This window comes from Haliotis asinina, chromosome 1, assembly GCF_037392515.1.
Source record: "Haliotis asinina isolate JCU_RB_2024 chromosome 1, JCU_Hal_asi_v2, whole genome shotgun sequence".
In the NCBI taxonomy this organism is placed as follows: domain Eukaryota; kingdom Metazoa; phylum Mollusca; class Gastropoda; order Lepetellida; family Haliotidae; genus Haliotis; species Haliotis asinina.
This window is the reverse complement of record NC_090280.1, coordinates 76,840,904-76,868,666: the sequence shown is the minus strand read 5'-3', so window position 1 is coordinate 76,868,666 and position 27,763 is coordinate 76,840,904. Positions and strand designations below refer to the sequence as shown.

The window sequence follows — 27,763 nt, the reverse complement described above, 5'->3', positions numbered from 1 at the left end:
GAAAACAACAATGAGAAACTCGCTCGATACCGAATTATTGAACGTCTAAACATGTTTTCTAAGCACACAACCCTTTACTTACGAATCTCAGAAGCAAAGAACTTGCTGTCGAAAGACCTGTAAGTGTGTTTTGTTCTTACATCAGCCCTGTCAGATAGTCAGTGGGTGTTTGTTTGGGGACGTTGTGGTCTGGTGCTCACTTCATTCTGACTCATCTTTTGACATCAGTGGTCACATCGACAGGCGTTGGTCACCAGATACTTTACTAGTTCTTGTGTCTGCTGTCTTTCTATTCGATGGCATTTGGCCACCCTGTCTAGTGTAATGCAGAGTTGATCGCATGATAAGACGCGACGTTACGTCATTAATCCAGATGACGTCACCACCCAATGTGATGTCATTTCAATTAGTATTCGGGATGGAACATCGAAAGCCTTTATCCTTTTTTTGGTTCAGTTTGGTCAATATTTGTCATCGATGTTAGCTCAGTTGCATGTGCATGTTACAACAAGCAATTAATGAATCATGATCACTGTCCCTTCTGTAGAGTCTAACAAAAACATGATATTGATGTGTTGTGTTTTTGTGTGTGAGTGTTGTATTTGATACGTTTTTTCTTATCCAAAAGATTTATGATGTACATTCAATAGGTTGTTTAAAAAACTACAAGTTGGTTTTGATTAGGAAGAGGAGGTAGCTGAAAACTGCGATGAAATATATTTTATTCAAATATAGATATTATATTTCTCATCTGGATGTGCTCTATGTTTGCATATATGTTTGTTTCCAGACATATTACTTTTTCTAACTACCGTATTTACAGCCATTACAAGTATTGTTACTAGAGATGTGTCATCACAAAAATGCTGTATATGTTTATATGTTATATTTTTTTGATAGAGTTGTCTTTTACAAGTGCGTTTTATGATTTAGAGTTGTTCGTATGACACATGTTCCAAAGCATCAGGAAACACACAACATGAATATAAACTGATACGGGTTTGAATCCCTGAATTATCTTTGTTATTATGATATCATCTTCATATTTAACTTTATACATCACATGTTTTCCGTTACTTTAGATTTATTGGCATGTTGAGATTGGTCAATTTGGTAGATTAAAGTTTCTGCTAAGTCAAGTTCACGACTTAAATTGATGAAATAATGGTAACAGATTATCTTGTTGTTATGTGTCATAAGGTGTATTTAGAATATGTTATCATGCATACATAACAATGATAACATATAACAATAATAGTCCATTTATCATGTACGTTTCCCCATCCACAATGCAAGTTCGAGGCGCCCAAACAATCTGATTATTATTACCCTGGATGACCCAAGCTGACACTTTGCCTGTTCTTCAGTACGGCATAATAGGAATAAAGTGAAGATTCAGTAAGTGCAACCTGTTTTTGTCTGGTGCAACAGGTTTGCTACCAGTGTATAAAATAAGTACCAAACCCGGCCAGACACAAGGCCTCTTAACTTCAAAATGTTACCAAGCCCAAAATGGACCAGACCAGACAATCCAAAGAAAATGCCTCAAGTTTTAGTTCCAGTGAATAGTTAAATTTTAAGATATGGTGAATTTACTCAAATATGTGGAACATGTTATCAAAATGTTTTGCCAGACCATTGAGCTGGCTAGCTGTACATTTCGACCATTCGTAAAAAATTTAGCCAGTGTCAGATGGTTGGAAAGGCCATATTTCATACACTGTTGCTACGCAGGGTTCCACTGCCTGCTAACAAATTTCATGTCCTTAAATTGAGCGCTGGTCGAACACAGTTAAGTCCAGTTTAGACATTTCCGAGGATTAGATTATTCAGTAACTCCTCATAGAAAATTTGGATCGGACCTTAAATGTAATACTGAACAAGGTTTGGATTTGTGAGATTCCAGTTTTGACAGATTCCAATGTATGACAATCCATTGTTTTTATCACTTTGGTAAACAGCATGATATTGTTTTTGTTTTCAGAAATGGCAAAAGTGATCCTTATTGTGTGTTAAAAGTTGATAATGAAGTCATAGCCAGGTAAATATGCCATGAATGATAAATATGGTAAATATGGTAAATATGGTAAATATGGTAAATATGGTAAATATGATAAAATGATGAATATTTTGGAATATGCTGTCATATATTATACAAAAATCCTTTGGTGAATATCATCATGATTAATGATTAAGGTATGTGCATTTAATTGATCCAATACAAATCAACACATTATGGTTTGCATATGTGGTGCATATAATGTTTTCAGGACAGTCACAGTATATAAGAGCTTGGAACCTCTGTGGGGTGAGGAATTCACCCTTCACATGCCATGCGGCTTCCGTGACCTTGCAATCTACGTCTACGATGAGGACAGAGTCAGGTATGTCAGTGCACTTTTTGCACCCTTTGTCTTTGTGCCTTGAACATCCAGGTTTTATGGCAGTTTCCAGCATGCCATGCTTGTTTAAAGAGGAGACTAACATGACAGGATGGTCAGACCCCCTCCGACTGCCGAGGATACTGGGGTAACAAGATCAGAAACCACACACTATCCCTTGTAAGGTGTACGGCAAGTGTGGTAGCAACTGAGTACATCTCATCCCTGCCCCAAGGTGTACTGGCATTGTTAATTCTCCTATACAAAGGAAGCTGTTGTGGCTGGAATGTGAATATTTTCCAGTTAGCACATCTCATTTTGATAAATAATATTCAAATTTAAATATAAACACGCCTTTTGAAAGCTTCATGAATAATCGATTCAGGTGGTTGTCAATAATGTATTGAATTTATGAAGAGCTATTATTTGATTCACTGAATATGTGAGTGAATATTAAAAACCCTAATTTAGTCTTATTTCAGATATTTATCAAGACAAACCAGGAATTAGAATAGATCCCCAGGAAACTATGTTCTTCACAAGGAAGCATAATAAATCTGTTAATCAGACTTGTTACTTGTTGGGAATGGTGGAGGAGCCCAGTGGTTGAAGCATCCACTCATCACACCAAAGATCCTGGTTTAATTCCCCACATGGGTGCAATGTGTAAAGCCCATTTCTGGTGTCCTCCGCTGCAATATTGCTGGAATATTGCTGAAAGTGGGGTAAAGCTAAACTCTGTCACTCAGTGTGACTTGTATTACTAATGTTGTTCATGATATCAATCATGTGATTGTGTGATCCTGATCTGTTAGTTACGGTCCTTTGTCATAAAGCTGGAACAAAGCCACATAAAGGTGGCATTAACAAAAAAACAGTAAAAAATTGTTTTGTCTGTGTATGTGATGAATATGACACAATTACCCTTGCAGTGGCGATGACATCATCGGCACAATCTCCATCACGAAGCAGATGATTCACGAGCAAAGGTCCTCTAACGGTAACTGATGCTACTCCATGTTGGTAGAATTGATCTTCAGTAACCGATGTTTGTTGTAAGAGGCGAATAACGGTAGCGTATGTTCTTCCATGTTGGTACAATTGATTTTCATGCTAGTAACCCATGCTTGACTTAAGAGGTGACTAATGGGATTGGGTGGTCAGACTCGGAGACTTTGTTGACTCATGTCATCATACCCAAATTGCATAGAAAGATGCTCATTATGTTCACCACTGGATTGTCTGGTTCAGATTTGATTATTTACAGACTGACACCATATAGTTGGAATAATGGTGTGTGTGGCATTGAAAGACAAACCAACCAAACTGTGTTCAGAAGTCTAAATAAGTCTAATAAAGTGATTGCCTCATATATGCACTAAAATATCTCTGTAGTAGGGCTCCAATGAATACACTCTGTGGCGAATATAATATGTATCATGAATATTGGGTAATGAATACGAATAATTATTCACTAATGTAATATTGTAGGTAAGTGATTGATTCACAATACAAAAACCCAATGTTGACTGTTAATTTATCATAGTAAATACTAGTAATCTGACATGACGCTCAAATTTGGTATGCAATAGACTAATAATTATAGTCCATCGTACCATGGGCAGCCATTGCAAACTAACAGGACTTGCAGTACTGCAAGGCTAGTACATAATTCCATTGTTTCATGTCTCCCATTGATAAGGGCTAAAGTAAAATATGCTCTGATAAAAAAATTGTAAATATTCATTAATATTGGGTTCTGGTGACCATGAATAATGAATTGTAATCATGAAGGGCTATGGTTCGATTCTCCGAATATGTGAATGTATCATAACATCCCTAATTTGTAGCATCCCAAATGCGCAAAGGAAATTACCAACAGCAAACAATTGGTTATAGTTATCTATATTAACAATTTTCATTAATTACTGACATAGAAAATACCCACATTTTGAAAAAGGGTTGGTATTAGAAAATCTGAGTACACATTGAAGATCAGAAGAAACCCACTTGTTACAGACACTTGAGCTCTGCGTGTTTGTAGTGGAGAAAATATCACAACTTTGTTGTCAAAATCATGTCACAAACATATTTATGTCTATGGTTTCTAAGGCTGTTACCTTGGTTACGATTTCCTGCTTGTTGCACACGAAATTGAACAGTCAAAACAACATCCTTCTTAATTTATGGCTGGGAAGTGATTTTTGTTTTTTTATGCCAGACCTTAAACTTTCTGAACAACGTCATTGTCTGCCTCTCACGCACACATGCATACACACACCCCATCCCCCAATGCATGTCTTGTACAAAATCAATTACATGTACCCATAATTTGTTATAATAATTTCTGAATAATTTCATGTACAGAATTGCTGACCCCCCTAACCACCCCAGAACTTAATGGGTGACACCCTGCTCCAATCTCCACCCCTAACCCACAATCATAAATTATGAATGGTGTCTTAGTACTGGATCCGTGAAGGTCCGGGGTAGATGCTTGCCATAAAAGGTGACTCTGCTTGTCATAAGAGATCAGATAGTCAGGCTCACTGACTTGGTTGACACATGTCATTGGTTCCCAGTTGTGAAGATCAGTGCTTATGCTGTTGATCACTGCATTGTCTGGTCCACACTCGATTATTTATAGACTGCCGCCATATAGCTGGAGTATTGCTGAGTGCGGCGTAAAACTAAACTCACTCACTCACTCTCTTAGTACTGAAACTTCATGAAGAAGTCGTCACTGGATTGTTTTTGTTACCACAGGGCTAGAAAGATGGTTCCCCCTGCTGAAGGCAAACAAGGACCTGGAAATCCAGGGGGAAATACTCCTAGAATACGGAATACGATCCTCTGAGAACATGTCCAGCAGTCATCTGGTTCTCACTGTAGTGGAGGGCAGGTGGGTTCTTGTGTATCTGCTTTACTGTCTTTCACCTTTAACAATGTGGTCTGTTTTATTATCTGTTTATATGTGTATTTTAGTGATGTCTGTGTTCCATATAACATGTATATATCTCTTATGATTTGAGGCAAATCTTAATCCCAGTCTCTTACTTTGCAAGGACTTACTCCTGCTTTGGAGTTTGTATGGAAGATGTATCAATCTATTTTGTTTACAGAACTTTATCTTTGTTCTTTGTATTTTGCAGAGACTTAGCTCCGAAAGACAAGACTGGTTACTCCGATCCATACATCACCATTGAATGCCTTGACCAAAGTAAAACTACCTCAGTAAGTGCTAATACAGGGGCAGAGAGGTAGCCTAGTGGTTAACGAGTTCGCTTATCATGCCAAACACTAGGTTCGATCCTCCACAGGTGTAAAATATGTGAAGGCCATTTCAGGTGTTCCTATCTATGGTATTGCTGGAATATTGCTAAAAGTGACGTCAGTCTAAGTAAACCTAGCCCCAGTGTTATTCGTTGCATTCCTACAATGGGTCTAACAAAACCTAGTAGGAGGTCGCATCAGGTAACATTTGAGCGACCTATGACCGTCCATTCAAATGCGAGACAGCTAAATGGATTTAACCAATCAGACAAAGGCTACTGTTTAGGGTTTGGTGGGACTTACAAAATACACTGGTCACTGACAATGATCCTTCAACAGACGAAAATCTGCACTGATATTTGACCTGCAGTATATACCCTTTCTTGTTTCTGTTGACATGGTTACTATTAGCTAATATTTCCGCAAGATGACATCTTTGAATATTTCCAAAGCTGCTATTTTCAGCGACTGTTTATCACTTTCGTGCTATGCTCCATGTGCATTACCCGGAAGCAAACATAGGGAAAAGTAGTATTCGGAATCGTTTGGATAGAAACCTCTGCATGGGTCAGAACAAAACACAGTAAACTGGAAAGGATGAACCTCTGTATAACTCGCATTTCAGGAATATAGTTGTAGGGTAGTGAAAGCCTGTTGTGTTGCCCTGTAGAAAATATTTCAATAATGCTGTTTTGAGATGTATTTTGTTTGTTTATAAACAGAGTCAGAAGAAGACTAGATTCCCTGAATGGCACGAGACCTTCACCTTCCTGCTTCCGTCAGCAGATGTTGACTTCACAGTTACGATCACGGTCATGGACAAAGATCGTATTCGGAGTGATGACTTCATGGGGAGGGTAGGTGATGCTAGTGGTTGTCAGCGATGACTTCAAGGGTAATGCTAGTTCTAGGCAGTGATGACTTCTTTGGGAGAGTAGATGATGATTTGATGGGAAGGGTAATTGTGATGCTACAAGTGACGCTAATGTTTGGCAGTGATAGCTTCATTTGATGTGGAGGTGAAACTAATGGTTGACAGTGATGACTTCAGTGGACAAGTAAGTGATGCTAGTGGTAGGCATTGATGACTTCATCTGACATCAGATCACTTTAAATGGCAATTATACTTTGTAGATCCACCTCCGAGCGGATGACATTCCCGAGGGCAGTACAACTAGGAAGTGGCACTCAGTAGCTCACAAAACCCTCACAGCAACTGAGATACGCAGATGCAGGTACTGATCACTCTAATTATCTTGAAGTAAATTCCAATGTCTGTCTGTATTTTTATCCACAAATTATGCAGCTCCCATTACCTCAATGTCTGCTCCTATCATGATTGGCATAAAGATTAGGTCCCCAGTGTGTAAGAACCAGCAAGTTTGAAGTTTAGTACAGGGCATGATCTAGTTAAAAGTCGTTATGGAATGGCAAACAGTTTTGTACTGTTGCCCTGACTTAAAAGGAATATTGATTAGGTATCGATGACCTGATCTTCAGAAGTACACCTCAGGCTCATGGTTTCAATTCGCTGGCTCAGACATGGACAGTTCTGAGGGTAGCAGAAAGTTAAGTTGTAGGAAGATGATTAATTTGTTCATTGTTTCAACAGTAAAATCGATCGTGGGAAGTTACGTCTGAAGCTGCAGCTGTTAGAGGAGCTGGTGCTGCCCACGTCCTGCTACAATCCCATCACTGACCTGCTGTTCCAGGCCATTAAACCAGAGGTGAGGTTATGGGCAGTGCCAAACACTTACAAGCTCCTGTGTCACAGCCTTGTAGCCATCTACCATATGCATTTCTTCAATATCCAGCAATATCAGATTCAGCTGAATGTCCTGAAACAAAATTTGGACGCTCCTCACTGTAACACACAATTGTAATCACATGTTTTGGAGGAACATATTTTTTCTAAATGATGGTCCTACAACCATTGTTGCCCTATTTCCAGGTTCACTGGGTTGTGATATGTTCAACAAGCACGTATGTGTCATATTCATTGTACGAAATTAACTCTGGTCCTTAGGCCCAAAGCCAACTGAAAACCAGTTGGATCCACAGCTTTTGTTTTCTACAGGTCCCCATGGCAGATAACTTTTTCATCCCCAGTAACTAAGAGTACTATTTCCATATTAAGATGTAGGGCCTACAAATTCTGACCAGGACTCACGACTTCTTATGGGTCTTGGTCCTCATGGCCTGGAGCTTTTCAGGGTTAAGGACAGACACTGATCAGGTTAGATTTGATTTCATAATTTGATCTCACATGGAAGTGTAAAACCATGTTTGAAAGTCCAGGGCCCTTATTCTCAAAATGTTGGTAGCCCTAAGAATTCTTAACTTTGATTGTAACCAATGTGTTAAGTATGGGCTTATGAAGTTCGTAGGGCTACGAACATTTTGAGAATATCTAGCCAGCTTCAATGTACAGCTTCAATGTTTACAACCTCTTCATAGACATATTGCAGTTATGACGTCGTAAGCTCGACATCATAGTATCAACTGTCAGTTCCCCTGATGAAGTGATCTGTAATGACCTGGAAACATTGTGTTGAAAGGATTAAAGAAGATTAATCCATAAAATATCTTGGTCAATATTGATATTGACAACACAATTGCAAAATATTAGTCAGGGTTACAAGTGACCTATCTCATTGCAGAACTACAATCTAGGCATGTACATATGGCGCACTCTGGCCAAGAACAGGACTCTAGAGCTCAGCGAGGTTGCTGGATCACTGATCAGGTTCTCACTGAGCCATGATATAGTAGTCGACTTCCTCGACCGAGTGACACGCATAGATGTGGAAGATACAGGTATGTAGCTGTCACAACAGTCAGAGGAGGCAGGGTGGCCCTAGTGATTGAAGCATCTACTTGTCATGCAGAATACTCGGGTTCAATTACCGGCATGGGTACATTGTGTGAAGCCCATTTCTGGTGTCCTCTGCTGTAATTTTGCTGGAATATTGCTGAAAACCATACTCACGCACTCCCAACTGTTAGTGTGACGCAGAGAATGCAGGTCAGCAAACAACCATCTGTCCGAGACCTGGGGACACGCATAAACGACTGACACCCCACACACACCCACCCCCCTTGATGTGCTTGATGTGATTTAATAGATGAGACAGAATTAGAAGAAATAAACATGAATGCTTACTTTTGTGAGATTTCATTTTTTCAAAACTTTTCAAAACAAGTATAGGTGTAGTGACACATTTCAGAAATTATTTCAAACTTTTCTATAATCTGATGATATCCTCTCCATTTTCCTCTTCAGCCAATCCAAACACCCTGTTCAGGGGGAACACTCTTGCTACAAAGTCCATGGACCAGTTTATGAAGGTATGCTCTGCAGTATTACCTAGGATATTTTGAAGGTTCTAAGAATTTTGTGTTGATACTCCAGTAATATGGTAATATCCTTTCTGTGGAATTGAGTTTCCTGTCTTCTGTAAGCTCATTGCTTGATGGTGGTTGGTAATTGCAGATTGTAGGAATGCCATACCTCCATCACACTCTGTCCAATGAGATCGACCGGATCTTTAGTGAGAAGAAGACTGTGGAACTGGACCCTCATAGAGTCAACAGTGTCAGAAGGTCAGCAGCAGGGTTGCATAATGATAACAGTAATAATGGGTGTATTTCTATAACGCAGTATATTAAAGGCACTAAGTGTCTGCTGCAAGTGCTTGCACAGCACAGTATTATCTGAGATAGCACAAGCTATGAGGCGCTGGAAGGTTATAGTCACATGACTTACAGCACCAGGTGCCCATTTTCTGGTGGGTGAACCGAGGCATGTTTGAACAAAATCACTTGCCAAAGGTAAGACAACATGTTTCACATGCTTTTCGTTGTGGGACAGGTCTGTAGTCTAGAAACTCAGTCAAGAGTCAAGCTGCCAAACAGGGTCACCCATCCAAAGACTGTCCACGCCCAACGCACTATGCACAGGACAACATGCAACCTTGTCCTTCAAATATAAGGGCTCAGAAACCCCCAAGAGACTAATTTCAAGGGTTGTTATAGGACATTTTGGGGTCTTGTGAACTAATGAAATAGTTTAGTGCAGTTCTGGGCCTATATGTTTTAAGCTCTCTTAGCACTAAGATAGTGGTAAGTTGATGATAATGATTGGTGCAAGCAACTGTCTTATTGCTAAGAAAGCCTCACAAATCTAGGCTTGGGCCTCTTGCAGTATATTTTGACTGAAATGTGTGTTGTGAACTGTGAAATTAAAATGAACTGAAATTAGTGGTCCCTTTTAGTTTGTTATGACTATAGTTTACTATATTTGTACCTGAATGTCTGGTCCTGATCATGGCCGGTACCTAGAATTTTGTGTCCAACAACAAACAAGAAACAAAAGGATTCCCAGAACATTCTACTTGTCTGCCTATCACATGAAAACAGAAGCAAACCCTAAAGAATATTCATGTCTTGCTGTAGTGCATTGTAATTTTGAATGAAAGAAATATTTTGAAGATAACTCTTGTCATCCCGTAGAAAGTCCAAGACAGAAGCGTGTCCCAGAGGAAAATGTTTCTCTTCCTATTGGAATAGTAAGAGGAGGAGCTCATCAGTACCCAATCAGTGTCTTATTCCCGATGTTGTGTTGCAGACGACAAATAGTTATTACCGTGACTGGGAGGAAAACATCGTCCAGTCTATTTAGGAGCTCATCAGTACCCAATCATTGTCTCATTCCCAGTATTGTATTGCAGACGACATAGTATTCACCGTGAGTCGGAGGAAAACATCCTCCAGTCTAGTCAGGAGGTTGTCAGTACCCCATCAGTGTCTTATTCCCAGTATTGTATTGCAGACGACATAGTATTCACCGTGAGTCGGAGGAAAACATCCTCCAGTCTAGTCAGGAGGTTGTCAGTACCCCATCAGTGTCTTATTCCCAGTATTGTATTGCAGACGACATAGTATTCACCGTGAGTCAGAGGAAAACATCCTCCAGTCTAGTCAGGAGGTTGTCAGTACCCCATCAGTGTCTTATTCCCAGTATTGTATTGCAGACGACATAGTATTCACCGTGAGTCGGAGGAAAACATCCTCCAGTCTAGTCAGGAGGTTGTCAGTACCCCATCAGTGTCTTATTCCCAGTATTGTATTGCAGACGACATAGTATTCACCGTGAGTCGGAGGAAAACATCCTCCAGTCTAGTCAGGAGGTTGTCAGTACCCCATCAGTGTCTTATTCCCAGTATTGTATTGCAGACGACATAGTATTCACCGTGAGTCGGAGGAAAACATCCTCCAGTCTAGTCAGGAGGTTGTCAGTACCCCATCAGTGTCTTATTCCCAGTATTGTATTGCAGACGACATAGTATTCACCGTGAGTCGGAGGAAAACATCCTCCAGTCTAGTCAGGAGGTTGTCAGTACCCCATCAGTGTCTTATTCCCAGTATTGTATTGCAGACGACATAGTATTCACCGTGAGTCGGAGGAAAACATCCTCCAGTCTAGTCAGGAGGTTGTCAGTACCCCATCAGTGTCTTATTCCCAGTATTGTATTGCAGACGACATAGTATTCACCGTGAGTCGGAGGAAAACATCCTCCAGTCTAGTCAGGAGGTTGTCAGTACCCCATCAGTGTCTTATTCCCAGTATTGTATTGCAGACGACATAGTATTCACCGTGAGTCGGAGGAAAACATCCTCCAGTCTAGTCAGGAGGTTGTCAGTACCCCATCAGTGTCTTATTCCCAGTATTGTATTGCAGACGACATAGTATTCACCGTGAGTCGGAGGAAAACATCCTCCAGTCTAGTCAGGAGGTTGTCAGTACCCCATCAGTGTCTTATTCCCAGTATTGTATTGCAGACGACATAGTATTCACCGTGAGTCGGAGGAAAACATCCTCCAGTCTAGTCAGGAGGTTGTCAGTACCCCATCATTGTCTCATTCCCAGTATTGTATTGCAGACGACATAGTATTCACCGTGAGTCGGAGGAAAACATCCTCCAGTCTAGTCAGGAGGTTGTCAGTACCCCATCAGTGTCTCATTCCCAGTATTGTATTGCAGACGACATAGTATTCACCGTGAGTCGGAGGAAAACATCCTCCAGTCTAGTCAGGAGGTTGTCAGTACCCCATCATTGTCTCATTCCCAGTATTGTATTGCAGACGACATAGTATTCACCGTGAGTCGGAGGAAAACATCCTCCAGTCTAGTCAGGAGGTTGTCAGTACCCCATCAGTGTCTCATTCCCAGTATTGTATTGCAGACGACATAGTATTCACCGTGAGTCGGAGGAAAACATCCTCCAGTCTAGTCAGGAGGTTGTCAGTACCCCATCAGTGTCTCATTCCCAGTATTGTATTGCAGACGACATAGTATTCACCGTGAGTCGGAGGAAAACATCCTCCAGTCTAGTCAGGAGGTTGTCAGTACCCCATCAGTGTCTCATTCCCAGTATTGTATTGCAGACGACATAGTATTCACCGTGAGTCGGAGGAAAACATCCTCCAGTCTAGTCAGGAGGTTGTCAGTACCCCATCAGTGTCTCATTCCCAGTATTGTATTGCAGACGACATAGTATTCACCGTGAGTCGGAGGAAAACATCCTCCAGTCTAGTCAGGAGGTTGTCAGTACCCCATCAGTGTCTTATTCCCAGTATTGTATTGCAGACGACATAGTATTCACCGTGAGTCGGAGGAAAACATCCTCCAGTCTAGTCAGGAGGTTGTCAGTACCCCATCAGTGTCTTATTCCCAGTATTGTATTGCAGACGACATAGTATTCACCGTGAGTCGGAGGAAAACATCCTCCAGTCTAGTCAGGAGGTTGTCAGTACCCCATCAGTGTCTTATTCCCAGTATTGTATTGCAGACGACATAGTATTCACCGTGAGTCGGAGGAAAACATCCTCCAGTCTAGTCAGGAGGTTGTCAGTACCCCATCAGTGTCTTATTCCCAGTATTGTATTGCAGACGACATAGTATTCACCGTGAGTCGGAGGAAAACATCCTCCAGTCTAGTCAGGAGGTTGTCAGTACCCCATCAGTGTCTTATTCCCAGTATTGTATTGCAGACGACATAGTATTCACCGTGAGTCGGAGGAAAACATCCTCCAGTCTAGTCAGGAGGTTGTCAGTACCCCATCAGTGTCTTATTCCCAGTATTGTATTGCAGACGACATAGTATTCACCGTGAGTCGGAGGAAAACATCCTCCAGTCTAGTCAGGAGGTTGTCAGTACCCCATCAGTGTCTTATTCCCAGTATTGTATTGCAGACGACATAGTATTCACCGTGAGTCGGAGGAAAACATCCTCCAGTCTAGTCAGGAGGTTGTCAGTACCCCATCAGTGTCTTATTCCCAGTATTGTATTGCAGACGACATAGTATTCACCGTGAGTCGGAGGAAAACATCCTCCAGTCTAGTCAGGAGGTTGTCAGTACCCCATCAGTGTCTTATTCCCAGTATTGTATTGCAGACGACATAGTATTCACCGTGAGTCGGAGGAAAACATCCTCCAGTCTAGTCAGGAGGTTGTCAGTACCCCATCAGTGTCTTATTCCCAGTATTGTATTGCAGACGACATAGTATTCACCGTGAGTCGGAGGAAAACATCCTCCAGTCTAGTCAGGAGGTTGTCAGTACCCCATCAGTGTCTTATTCCCAGTATTGTATTGCAGACGACATAGTATTCACCGTGAGTCGGAGGAAAACATCCTCCAGTCTAGTCAGGAGGTTGTCAGTACCCCATCAGTGTCTTATTCCCAGTATTGTATTGCAGACGACATAGTATTCACCGTGAGTCGGAGGAAAACATCCTCCAGTCTAGTCAGGAGGTTGTCAGTACCCCATCAGTGTCTTATTCCCAGTATTGTATTGCAGACGACATAGTATTCACCGTGAGTCGGAGGAAAACATCCTCCAGTCTAGTCAGGAGGTTGTCAGTACCCCATCAGTGTCTTATTCCCAGTATTGTATTGCAGACGACATAGTATTCACCGTGAGTCGGAGGAAAACATCCTCCAGTCTAGTCAGGAGGTTGTCAGTACCCCATCAGTGTCTTATTCCCAGTATTGTATTGCAGACGACATAGTATTCACCGTGAGTCGGAGGAAAACATCCTCCAGTCTAGTCAGGAGGTTGTCAGTACCCCATCAGTGTCTTATTCCCAGTATTGTATTGCAGACGACATAGTATTCACCGTGAGTCGGAGGAAAACATCCTCCAGTCTAGTCAGGAGGTTGTCAGTACCCCATCAGTGTCTTATTCCCAGTATTGTATTGCAGACGACATAGTATTCACCGTGAGTCGGAGGAAAACATCCTCCAGTCTAGTCAGGAGGTTGTCAGTACCCCATCAGTGTCTTATTCCCAGTATTGTATTGCAGACGACATAGTATTCACCGTGAGTCGGAGGAAAACATCCTCCAGTCTAGTCAGGAGGTTGTCAGTACCCCATCAGTGTCTTATTCCCAGTATTGTATTGCAGACGACATAGTATTCACCGTGAGTCGGAGGAAAACATCCTCCAGTCTAGTCAGGAGGTTGTCAGTACCCCATCAGTGTCTTATTCCCAGTATTGTATTGCAGACGACATAGTATTCACCGTGAGTCGGAGGAAAACATCCTCCAGTCTAGTCAGGAGGTTGTCAGTACCCCATCAGTGTCTTATTCCCAGTATTGTATTGCAGACGACATAGTATTCACCGTGAGTCGGAGGAAAACATCCTCCAGTCTAGTCAGGAGGTTGTCAGTACCCCATCAGTGTCTTATTCCCAGTATTGTATTGCAGACGACATAGTATTCACCGTGAGTCGGAGGAAAACATCCTCCAGTCTAGTCAGGAGGTTGTCAGTACCCCATCAGTGTCTTATTCCCAGTATTGTATTGCAGACGACATAGTATTCACCGTGAGTCGGAGGAAAACATCCTCCAGTCTAGTCAGGAGGTTGTCAGTACCCCATCAGTGTCTTATTCCCAGTATTGTATTGCAGACGACATAGTATTCACCGTGAGTCGGAGGAAAACATCCTCCAGTCTAGTCAGGAGGTTGTCAGTACCCCATCAGTGTCTTATTCCCAGTATTGTATTGCAGACGACATAGTATTCACCGTGAGTCGGAGGAAAACATCCTCCAGTCTAGTCAGGAGGTTGTCAGTACCCCATCAGTGTCTTATTCCCAGTATTGTATTGCAGACGACATAGTATTCACCGTGAGTCGGAGGAAAACATCCTCCAGTCTAGTCAGGAGGTTGTCAGTACCCCATCAGTGTCTTATTCCCAGTATTGTATTGCAGACGACATAGTATTCACCGTGAGTCGGAGGAAAACATCCTCCAGTCTAGTCAGGAGGTTGTCAGTACCCCATCAGTGTCTTATTCCCAGTATTGTATTGCAGACGACATAGTATTCACCGTGAGTCGGAGGAAAACATCCTCCAGTCTAGTCAGGAGGTTGTCAGTACCCCATCAGTGTCTTATTCCCAGTATTGTATTGCAGACGACATAGTATTCACCGTGAGTCGGAGGAAAACATCCTCCAGTCTAGTCAGGAGGTTGTCAGTACCCCATCAGTGTCTTATTCCCAGTATTGTATTGCAGACGACATAGTATTCACCGTGAGTCGGAGGAAAACATCCTCCAGTCTAGTCAGGAGGTTGTCAGTACCCCATCAGTGTCTTATTCCCAGTATTGTATTGCAGACGACATAGTATTCACCGTGAGTCGGAGGAAAACATCCTCCAGTCTAGTCAGGAGGTTGTCAGTACCCCATCAGTGTCTTATTCCCAGTATTGTATTGCAGACGACATAGTATTCACCGTGAGTCGGAGGAAAACATCCTCCAGTCTAGTCAGGAGGTTGTCAGTACCCCATCAGTGTCTTATTCCCAGTATTGTATTGCAGACGACATAGTATTCACCGTGAGTCGGAGGAAAACATCCTCCAGTCTAGTCAGGAGGTTGTCAGTACCCCATCAGTGTCTTATTCCCAGTATTGTATTGCAGACGACATAGTATTCACCGTGAGTCGGAGGAAAACATCCTCCAGTCTAGTCAGGAGGTGCTGGAGGGCTACATGGCGGACATCATGGAGCGCATCATCCACTCCGCCCGTGACTGCCCCCACATCATGAGGGTAGTGTTCCGCAACCTCCAGATGACCGTCAGGAAGAAGTGGCCGGAGACAGAGTATGAGGTAGGAAGTCAGTGCAGTCTTTGAACTGTGCACCTATAGTTTTTAGACAGCATTTATTCAGCTTTTGTCATTACAATGTGTCTTTATTGGCTTCTGTTTTACTCCTTTGCATTAAATCTATTGGGTCTGTAAAAGCTAATAATAACCGATAATTGTCATTTTGTGCATAGAATGCTGTAGTGAATTCATGTAACTGGGATGCCTGCCTTCACGCAACAAATGTGATTGGTTAAGTAATGAACATGAGATTGGATCTGGCTGCTTCAGGTACCTGACATTTTTCATCCTTAAAGACACTTGTTTTGAGTAATGGTGTTTTACATGTTGGAGCTGTGCACTGAGAGTACATGACAATTCCGCAATCGATTGATTAAGGGCCCAGAACCATAGACAGTTGTGGATCCTGATTAGAATGTGTTGACCAATATTTTATCTACAATATCAGTAATTCTCAACAAACAAAAAATGTGATGCTTTAGAAAACTGAGTGAAAGAGTTAACTGGAAACTTGTTCAAGGTTAAAAAATCATATCTCAGTATCTGAACTGCCTCTTCAAAAATGATAGCTGATTCACTTACAGACAACAGCTACTGATCGAGAGAAAAACTAAATATTACTGCACAATATTTTCTGAAAAACAGTACTCTTAGTAATTGTGGATAAAAAGGCTGTCGGCCATAAGGACCCCCAGAAAGCTGTGGGTTTCAGTCGGCTTCGGGGCTTTGGACCGCTGCATTGTTTCTCAGTCAGCCTGAGGACCAAAGTTAATTTCGAATGCTGCAGGATTGTATCTCAGCATTTAATTGAATTGAACTCATTGTACCAGAATACACATGTAGGACCTTTTAGACAACAGATATTACAGACAGAGTTATCTCCATTGTTGTATAGGACATTCCATACCTGGCTGTGAGCGGCTTCCTCTTCCTCCGATTCTTTGCTCCGGCCATCTTGTCCCCAAAGTTGTTTTCCCTCCACCCTGTACACGCCAACAGGAAGATCAGTCGGACCCTCACCCTCCTGGCAAAGGTAGGTCATTATTACATCATATCTATGACTCACTACAGTATACACACGGCTCAGGATAGGTGGGTTCGAGGGACCACAGTGATTAATGTGTGGGCTTGTCACACGACACTCCGGTCAGATTTCCTACATAAGTACAATGTGGAAAAAACATTTCGGGTGTCCTCTGGGGCAGTGGGGAGCCTAGTGGTTAAAGCATTTGCTTGTCACGCCGAAGACTCGGGTTCCATTCCCAACATAGGTGCAATGTGTGAATCCCATTTCTTGTGCTCCCTGTCATGATATTGCTGGAATACTGCTGAAAGCAAAATAAGACCACACTTAAGTACACTTCATCGCGGACAACCTGGGGCCCCTTTGCTCACAATGGTATGTGGGCAGCACTCGTACATGCTAATTCAGCTCACTTGTCGGGTTGGTTCTCAACTTATCCTTGTTTGCCAGTAGTGACGTACATGTTAACAACTCAAAAGCTTGGTTTGAAACAGCAATAGATATTATTGCATTGCTATAGCATGTTTAGAAAATCATAATGCCGAGGCATGATGACTTGTTTCTGAAGCTACAGTTAGTTCTTTTGGCATCTAAACATTTCGAGCCCTCTCCTTTGTTGCAGCTGACCCAGAGCATGGGGAACTTGAACGTTCAGGGCAAGGAGTCGTGGCTGGAACCCCTAGCACCTCTTATACATAACTATGTTGGCTGTGTCAGAGAGTTCATCGACGACCTGGTAACAGTATTTGATTCTGACAGTAAGTGAACTTGCTGAAATTATTGGTATGAGTGTGATCAAGTTTTAGAAACCAAAAGCTCTTTTCTCTATCAAACATCCATCTACATTTCTCTATCAAACATCCATCTACATTTCTCTATCAAACATCCATCTACATTTCTCTATCAAACATCCATCTACATGATTATCAACTTAACAACTCAAAATGTATCACATCAGTTCCCATATGCGCAGATCAGTGCTCATGGTGTTGATCACTGGATTGTCTGGTCCAGACTCGATTATTTACAGACTGCTGCCATATAGCTGGAATATTTCTGAGTGAGGCATAATACAAAACTCTCTCACTTACTCAAAATGTATCATAGGAAATATACTGGAACATGGCTGTTGAGTGTACAGATGCATTATAGAGTGAGTGCCTTTAGTTTTACACCACACACAGCAGTGTTACAGCGATATTGCAGCAGTCCCTAAGTAATTGAATCTGGACCAGGTTATCCAGTGATCAACAGCATGAACATTGATCTACGCAACTGGGATATGATGACATTATCAGCCATGTCAGCGAGCCTGACCACCCGATCCCGTTAGTCATCTCTTATGACAAGCATGGGTTACTGAAGATCAGTTCTAGCCCGGATCTTCATGGGTCTGTACTATTAAGACTCAAATTTTTAACTTACCTTACCATAGGTCTTATGCATATTACCTCAAGCTACGCTAAACGAGATCAGACAGTCATTGATTCGCCATTCCCTCGATGGCTACCTCATGTAATCTACGAACGTAGTCATGGAAGTGTAGTGATCTCTCCTCTCACGCAAGAGCGCTGAATCCAAAATTCACTTTTACCTTAAGCGTGCGTGCGAACGGACATGTTGGTTTGCTGTGTATCTACTTTGTGTAGTTTCAATAAAGTCGCTACTCTTTGGTAGGTATGGTTTGTATCCCCTCATTATGTATGTCAAGTCAAACAAGTATTTAATTACACTTACCTTGCTACCTCGTGTTATCTTTTTCTCTCACTCAGGCATGGGTTTGTCTGTGTCGTGTGTGAGAGCGGCATGGCGTCCGTGGGGGTAGTTCAACTTGCTGGTTGTTTGTCCTCCATGTACTTGTCCATGTTTTGGTCTTTATAGCTTGAGTTTTTGGTATTTATAATACCCTTTTTGCCATTAATTACAGCACAGCAAAGGAAGCCATTTTGGTTGTTGTTTATCGCTGCCCCGTACTTACGGGTGTGTCTATTTTTTATGTAGGGGTGCAATTATTTCCTACACTTTTATGTAGGGGTATTTTCCTCCTGGCGTTGTGTCAACATGTTGTCAAGTGTTGGTTTCTTGTCTGTTACTGTTTCTGTGTATGACTCGACACTTTTGCACTATCTGCAAGGGGCAGAAGTCAGTCAAAGACCCACATCCCTGGTGTCCGGATTGTGCGTCCTCTGTTTGCTCCATTGATAATCGGTGCCAACACTGTCAAGTGCTCTTTAGAGGAAGACTCACGCACCAGAAGTAGACGACCGATCTCCGCGGCGTCTCTCTAGGTCTCAGCGTTTGCGATCGACGGGAATCAACGTCTGTTTCCTGGGAGGATCATGAGCAGTTCTTTTGTCCAGATTATGAGGAGGAACCTGGCAATGATGGTGATAGTGATGCCACCTATCCTCCCCTAGCTGCTGTCTTTGAATGGATTGCCGATAGATTACCGGACTGTCCTTCACCTTCTGCTGATTCAAGCAACCCGGCGGCGATTCACCTGTCTCCCGAATAACTTATTCCACCTCACCCCATGGTGGTGGATGCTGTAGCTTTGCTAGACTCGGATTTTGCGAAATTGTCCTTAAATCCAACTATTAAAGCATCCAAGTATTTAGCCGAGCCCCCGCATTTCCGGATGACATCACTGGAACAGATCTGAGCCAAGTTGTCACCCGGAGCTTGGATGGCCAGCCTAGACGGACAGGATGCTTACCTGCACATTCCCATATTTCCACGTCACAGGAAGTTCCTGCGTTTCATATTCAACGGAGTACACTACCAGTGGCGGGTGCTGCCGTTTGGAATTTCTACGGCCCCGTGGCTTTTCACTCGGATCACACTGCCTGTCACCCGGTTCCTGCACCTCCAGGGGATAGACTTCAATCCTTACATCGACGATTGTTTTCTGAATCACTGCAATCCTCAGTTGCTACACAAACAGCTGGACTTCTCCACACGCCTGTTACATCAATTGGGATGGATTATCAATACCGAGAAGTCACAATTGGAAGTCACAATAATTCATCGAGGGGTTATTCCTGACCCGGCTCAATCTTGTCAGGGTCCCTCCCGATTGATGACAGAAGATTCTCGTCCTTGCGGATCGAGCTCTGTCCCTACCCTTGACCCTCAGAGAGTGGCAGTCTCTGTTGGGCCTGTTGACATCGGCGCAAGACCTCACCATCAGAGGACGGCTTATGCTGCGCCCACTACAGAGGTTCCTATTACCATTTATTCGGGAGAACGACCTCCAGTCATCGTTTCTTCTACCTCAGCACCTGCATCGGTACCTCAGGTGGTGGACGGTAGAGTGGAACATCTGCGACGGTGTTTGTTTGACAAGCTTCAACCACGACCACGAGTTGTTTGTAGACGCATCCCTGCTGGGATGGGGCGCTCACTTGAACGGCCAGACAACCTCAGGGCTGTGGTCAGACGCTGAAAGAGAGTGGCATATCAACAACCTGGAGATGCAGGCAGTCATCCTAGCGGTCCATCACTGGTTGCCGGCTCTAACAGGCTCCAGGCTCCTGGTGGCGTCCGACAACTCCACGGTCGTGTGGGTGATTCGCAATCAGGGTACGACCTGATCCAAACAACTTCTGGACCAGATGTTCCTCTTAGCGGATCTGGTGGACAGCAACGTGATCGTGGCTAGTCACATTCCCGGTTGCAAAAACATTTTGGCAGACACCCTGTCCCCTCGGTCGACAACTGCATCCGGATCCACTGCGATTCCATCTTCACGCATGGGTCATTAGCAGAGGGCGTTAAAGGCTAAGGGCTACTTCACACGCGTGGCGAGCGTTATAGAGTTTCTACCCTATCTCTATATGACGACAAATGGCGCTCATTCAAGAATTTTTGCGCACAAAGATCTCAAGATCCTATGACAGCATCCCCTCAGTTTGTGGCAAAGTTCCTTCTCTTTCTACGGAACTCTAAACATCTCAGAGGCAGTACCTTAGGCACCTATCTGTCAGCATTGAATTCTGTCCTTGCAATCAAGTGATAAACAGATCTCCAAGGTACCAGAACTTATTGCGCTTCTCAAAGCTTTCAAGCTGGAAGACCAGAATACCAAGTTTTGTCCTCCAGCTTGCGATCTTAATGTCGTTCTACAACATCTTAGAGGACCGCCATATGAGCCGTTAGAGGAAGCCTCTTTTGAACACCTATCCAAGAAGACGGCTTTCCTACTAGCATTGGCAACAGCGGCTAGAGTCAGTGAGATCCATGCTCTTGATGTCACACAGATCCGCTTTGGACGAGTCCATTTGGGTCTGCTATGGGACTTTGTGGCTAAGAACCAGCTTCCCGGGCAACCCAACAGGTTATTTTCCATCCCTCCCTTATCTACGGTCCTGGGTCATCATGACTTGGAGGAGGAGCTGCTATGTCCAATCAGAGCTCTGAGATGTTACATTAAAAGATCAGCCTCTAGGAGACGGTCCCGCAAAAGACTCTTCATTCCTTTTGCGTCGACCTGCAAAGGAGAGGAACACGTTTGCCCTCTGGCTCAGATCGACAATCCTTGCGGCCTACGACAACAAGCACCTGCCTAATCCGGTAGCAAATAACCCGCACGAGATCAGGGCTTTGGCGTCTACAATGGCCCTCCATCGGAATTGCACGGTACCGCAGATCATGGAGGGCTGTTTCTGGAAGTCATCAACTGTCTTAGCTTCCCACTACTTGATGGACTTGGCAGTTGAAGACGTGGAGGGGTTACAGTCATTTGGTCCACTGGTGGTTGCTCAGCAACTTACCCGACCGTCCGCCCATTAGGTAATAACGCTGTTACTGACCGTTGGTCTTAAGATTAACCTCACCCCCAGGGTGCGTCGGTTTTTCTTTGGAGTTCTATTGGGTTACTCTTTGTCCTGTTCCAGGTGTTATCCTGAGACCGTTGGCATTGGTTTCCCGAGTTCTCCTGATGCATTGCACTGTTTGCTGAGGGATGGTCCTCTGGAGTCCACACCACCATCCATCTGTCGAAGCCATATGCATAAGACCTATGGTAAGGTAAGTTAAAAATTTATTAAAATCTAAATATTTTAGATATTTAAATACTTACCTTACCATAGGGCGGTGACTCCCTCCCAACGCTGGATGCTCCTCCCCACTTTGGACTCTTCGGACCTTCCGGTTGACGGTAAAAGTGAATTTTGGATTCGGTGCTCTTGCACGAGTGGAGAGATCACGTCACTTCTGTGACTGCATTTGTAGATTACATGAGGTAGCCATCAAGGGGATGGCAAATCAATGACTGTCTCAACTTGAGGTAGCTTGAGGTAAAATGCATAAGACCTATGGTAAGGTAAGTATTTAAATATCTAAAATATTTAGATTTTAATTATATTGAAACACAAACTGTTGCAGCATATATATGTCTTTCTGTTTGTTTGTTTGTTTGTTTGTTTGTTTGTTTGTTTGTTTGTTTGAATATTCCAATTATATTGTACTGTGTCAGCCAGAAGGGTATTCCTGGCCTGAAGACTATAATTCTTGTCTTGATAGTGTAATCTGGGTTGTTCAGTTCAGTTGTATACTGTTGGCAAGTGTAAGACAAAATGTTATGGATGTCAACTTCTTCCTTATTATTTACACAATGTTTCTGGGCTATTCCTTACCCCTTCGTCAGGTGCCCCTTCATCATCCCCATTAGAATACCATCTTCTATATACCTCTCTTGGCAAGTGGCAGTGAACAAAGAATGTACAGTATGACTTGTGTTTTGTACAGAAAACCACCAATGATCAGGTCTGTCCCCAGTACAATGATGATTCTTGTCCTGCTAACAAGAAATGTAACGTATGAATGTGTTTTGTACAGAGAACCACCGATGTTCAGGTCTGTCCCCAGTCCAATGATGATTCTTGTCCTGCTAACAAGAAATGTAACGTATGAATGTGTTTTGTACAGAGAACCACCGATGTTCAGGTCTGTCCCCAACCCACCAGAAGGATGAAGTGATACTGAGGCACGGGGTGCTGCTGAAGTGCCGCTACAAGACCAAGTCATGGCTGCGGCCTCTCGTTTTCAAGAAGTGCAATTTCTGGCTCACTCGATCCACCTTATCTTACACAAAGTCACAGTCAGAAGAGGTGAGAGGTCAAGGACATTGTTTGCTTTTCATATCGATCTCCTCAGGGGGACATGGAAGAGCACTCCTTATAAAATGAACTTGTAATATTATGTGTTTAAAAAAATGAATTTTCCTGATGGAATACTAGAAATGTTTGAAACATTGTTTGAAACATTGAGTGTGAAGGAATCTTTGATGATGTTTTCTGCATGTTTTTGAAAACTTTGTTATTGGAAGAAAAATATGCTTTGTTTTGGATTTTTAATAATGCATCACCAAAACTTTTGTCCTTTCTATCTCTGTTTTTGTTTAATGCGACACTCACAGAAATTCTAGCAATATTATCCAGTAATTGACATGGGCAGTTAGGATAGGGTGACATGTGTCAAGAAAGTTAGTAAGCCCAACTTCCAGATTCTGTTTGTGTCTTGTTTAATGCTGCACTGTAAATAGTCCAGTCTGTACCAGACAATCCAGTAATAAACATTATATGCATTGATGTACGCAATTGGGATACGATATCCTCAACCATTCAGTGACCCTGAAAACCTGATCCTATTAGGTACATCTGATGACATCCCTAGGTTTTGGTCTCCAGTTCTAACTGAGATCTTCACAGGTAGTCTGTGTTTGTAGTACACATTCTTTCCATGTTTTATGATGACTGCCATGTTTCCAGGCAAGGAAGGTGATCCCTGTGTCCCAGGTGTGTGCGGTAGAGAAGCTGGACTATGGAGCCCTCAGCAAGTCCAACATGGGTCAGATCCTCATCCGTGACCCAGAGGACACTAACAACCTGGACTACGGCATCCTCTACTTTCAGGCCAAGGTTGGACTCATTCATTCCTTCTATTCTAGAATGTAGGCTGATTGGCTTACACACTTTTGTGCAAGAACATTCATATTTTTATTAACTGACATTTTTGTTTGGTTTGTGAATCAACTAGGGAGTTTGGGATTTTTTTTTTACCAGTTAGTGTTTGTGACAGCCAGGTTTGTATGTATAGGAGCGACCACTTCTCCAGAGGGGGAGGGAAATTTGGAGGGGTGGAGGTTTTACATTGTCTACCAAAACCAAAAAGAAGTGTTTTCGCTAACACATATACCGTCAGTGATAGATAATTACAATGTAGATGGTTATTTAATGAAGCTACATAACTATAACTGAAGCGCAAGTAAAATCAATTTACTGACAGTAACTGTAAATAGATAATTCAATCTCACTTCTTTTGTGAGGCCAGTAGCCATGTGGTAGAGTGTCTGCATATGAATCTGTAAGCTGCAGTTCCAAGTTTGCTTGGGAAAACATTTGCACTTTGAACATAATCTTGAATGATATTTTTCAGTTGATTTCAAAAACTCATATATCAGTTGAATGTTGATGTGCATATACGGTAAGTAAAACCTGGGAAGAGGTCTTACTAATGAAAAGTAAAACTTGGGAAGAGGTCTGCCTTACAAAACAAAAACCTCACATGCAGTTATTCTTGGAAAACAAGAGATGGCTAATGTATAGTGAGCAGCACACTTCAGATTTGTATAATTAGCCATGTTTACAGTGACAGTCAAACATATTAGGATTGCCCCCAATTCAGTTTCCAGGTTTCAGCACCATTACCAGTGTATGAAAATCAGGCTTGTTCAACAGCCAGAGACGGGCAAGATTTCTCACAGACAGTCAAAATTTACAGCTAGCCAGACCAATGGTCTGGTAAAAATTTTAGATTGTCCATATTTTTGACTAAATTCACCATATCTTGATGTCTGGTCTGGTTAAATCCTGGTAACCTTTTGAATTTTCTAGCCCTGATGTCTGACTGGGTTTGGGGGATTTTTCATATACTGCCATCACCATGTACCATTATGTAAATGTTATGGCTCATTGGATTTGGCCACCATCATTTCCTGTGTCTGGATGCTCAGGTTGTGTTACTCAGAGACAGTGGATATAGTCGGATGTTGATCCTATATGTCATCAGACTGTACTTGGCAATACCTGGATTTCATTTGGTCAAAAGCTGAATAACATGCCCAAATGTTCTTGCACCTGCCCAGGATGTGAAGGAGGTGCTGTTAGTGAGTTTACTTGTCTCCTTGTACCCCAAATATGATGTGACATTGTAAGTTTTTCATTTCTACCCTCCCAGGATGTAAATGAGCTTACCTCCTGGATGTCTGCCATCAGGAAGACATGTCAGTTTAATCAGTGTCGAGTTGAAGCCTACCATCCTGGGGTGTACAAGGGGGACAAGTGGAGCTGCTGTCACAGGCTATTACCTACTGGTGAGTCACTACCTATCAATGTGTTCATACCTATGGCTGGCTACATGCAAGTGCCACTACCCTCAGGTGAGCCACTACCTACATGTGACACACTACCCATAGATACCTACAACTTGCTACCCACAAGTGTCACTACCCTCAAATGAGTCAGTAGTTACAAGTCACACACTACCCATAGATGCATACAGCTTGCTACCCACAAGTGCCACTACTTTCATGTGAGTCACTACCTACAGGTAACACACTACCCATAGATGTGTGCAACTTGCTATCCACAAGTGTCGCTACCCTCATGTGAGTCACTACCTATAAGTGACATACTACCCATAGATGCCTTTAGCTTGCTACCCACAAGTGCCACTACCCTCAAATAAGTCACTACCTACAGGTGACACACTACCCATAGATGTGTGCAACTTGCTACCCACAAGTGTTGCTACCCTCAAATGAGTCACTACTTACAAGTGACACACTACCTATAGATACCTACAGCTTCCTACCTACAAGTGCCACTACCCTCAGATGAGTCACTACCTACAAGTGACACACTAATCACATGTGCCACAGGTGAGTCACTACCCCAAGGTGAGTCACTACCTACAAGTGACACACTACCCATAGATGCCTACAGCTTGGTACCCACACGCATCACTACCCACAGGAGAGCTACTGGGCACAGTTGTATAACTACCCGTCCCTGACTACCCATAGGTGCCACTGCCAACAGATGTAACACCATCTACAGCCCACCAATTACACAAGCCGCTGCCTACAGGTATCATCACATAATTTTGCATGAAATAGCTTTTTTTGATTTGTTATTGACAGCAGGCCTTTTACCCTCTTGATGATGATAAAGTAGCTAATGATGTAAAACCAAACTCACTCACTCACTCACTCACTCACACGTGTAATTTGTTGTACTGCAGCTACTGGGTGCAGTCAGACATACCACGGCGTGATGCTGGGAGACTGGCAGGATCCTCTGGACCCGAGGCTGGAGACGCAGATCATCTTCTCACAACTCCTCAACAGCAGGGACGACCTCAGGTCAGACCCTCATCAACCTACTCATACATCTGTCACAATCTTTATTCACTCCTTAAAAAGTGGCCCATGCAGATCCAGGTTAGAGCTGATCATCAGTAACCCATGCTTGTCGTAAGTGACGCCTGACAGGATCAAGCACTCTGGCTCACTGACATCGTTGACACTTGTCATCATATCCCGGTTGTGCAGATCGATGCTCATGATGTAAATCACTTGACTGGCTGGTCCAGACTTCATTATTTACAGACCACCGTCATGGAAATTTTGCTGGAATATTGCTCAGTGTGGCGCAAAACTGCTCAAATTACTCACTTAAATACATCAGGGGCCTGCAGTACATTTAACATTTGCAAGTGTACTTAATAGTCATTTACAAAATCTTTTCTGTAACAATCTGTTTTCTTAAACTGATCATCACTCTACTCTTATTATTTTTAATGTATAGAGATAGTTAAAACTACTGTAAAATACATTATATTAGAACATGTTTTTTTATATTATAGCATACCCATTAAGGTCCAGTGCTGAGTTTCACAAAACTATCATTAGCCTAAGATCTAGTGACTTTTCTCTTAGCATTCGTACCTCTTATAGAGTAACATAGAGTTTTGTGAAACGGTCCCCAGGTTAGACCAAGTTTTCAGAAATCCCAGCTTGTCATTAGAGGCAACTAACAGGATCGGGTGGTAAAGTTCATTTTCTGGGTTGATGCAAGTCATATCCCAGTAGCATAGATTTCGTTGTTCATCACATGATTGTCTGGTCCAGATTCAAATATGCAGACCACCACCAGATAGCTGGCCTATTGCAGAGTACAGCTTTAAACAAGAAACAGAAGAAAAACTTTAGCAGCACGGGTTGCTGAAGATAAATTCTGAGGGGGGCTTAGTGAAACATATACTGAGCCCAGTATTAGAAGGATGGCAAACAACATGTGGAAGATATTACTTACATTGCGTTTCTTTTTCTCTCACAGGAAGGAACAGATCGAGCTTCAGCTGGAATTGACCAGAAGGGGAGCAGAGGGCTCAGAGGGTTGCGTCACTAGCCAAGGTCAACCCATAGACAAGAAGCTGAAAACTATTGGTCAGATATTGGATGTCATTGAACAGCTGACGATGTCCCATGAGACTTTCCGTGAAATGCCTGAGCTCCATCACTAGGAGTGCTTAGAAACATCCAGATGAATCTCAAACATGTCAAAATAGCAGCAGCATTCCTGCACATTTGCAACATACATCTGACATATCAAAACAGCTTTTCAATACCAGGAATACAATTGTATGTATGAACATGCCATAAATACAACTGTGAAACATGGTCTGATGATGATTGCATTCATGGTATGTGTCCCACTTACAGTTCTATTCCAGATTCAGCTCCCGGCAGCAGTCGTATTTAAAAAATCTATCAGAACAACAGTCCTATTCCTTTAATGTCAAAATATCACTGACACAATGGCTGCAGTTCACAAAGATATTGTAAAAACAAA

At 42.6% G+C, this 27,763-nt stretch overlaps 1 protein-coding gene across 1 annotated transcript; it reads left to right on the top strand.

Annotated features, from left to right (window-relative positions):
* Positions 1 to 27,763, top strand: LOC137282864 (rasGAP-activating-like protein 1). Its single transcript, XM_067814581.1, has 20 exons — positions 1 to 119; positions 1,985 to 2,041; positions 2,271 to 2,384; positions 3,314 to 3,381; positions 5,148 to 5,283; positions 5,534 to 5,615; positions 6,377 to 6,511; positions 6,789 to 6,889; positions 7,267 to 7,381; positions 8,315 to 8,471; positions 8,938 to 9,002; positions 9,148 to 9,257; positions 15,637 to 15,826; positions 16,719 to 16,856; positions 17,470 to 17,605; positions 22,776 to 22,957; positions 23,618 to 23,767; positions 25,086 to 25,221; positions 26,151 to 26,271; positions 27,248 to 27,763. The coding sequence occupies exons 1-20, from the start codon at positions 52 to 54 to the stop codon at positions 27,432 to 27,434; spliced, it is 2,448 nt and encodes an 815-aa protein (XP_067670682.1). The 5' UTR covers positions 1 to 51; the 3' UTR covers positions 27,435 to 27,763.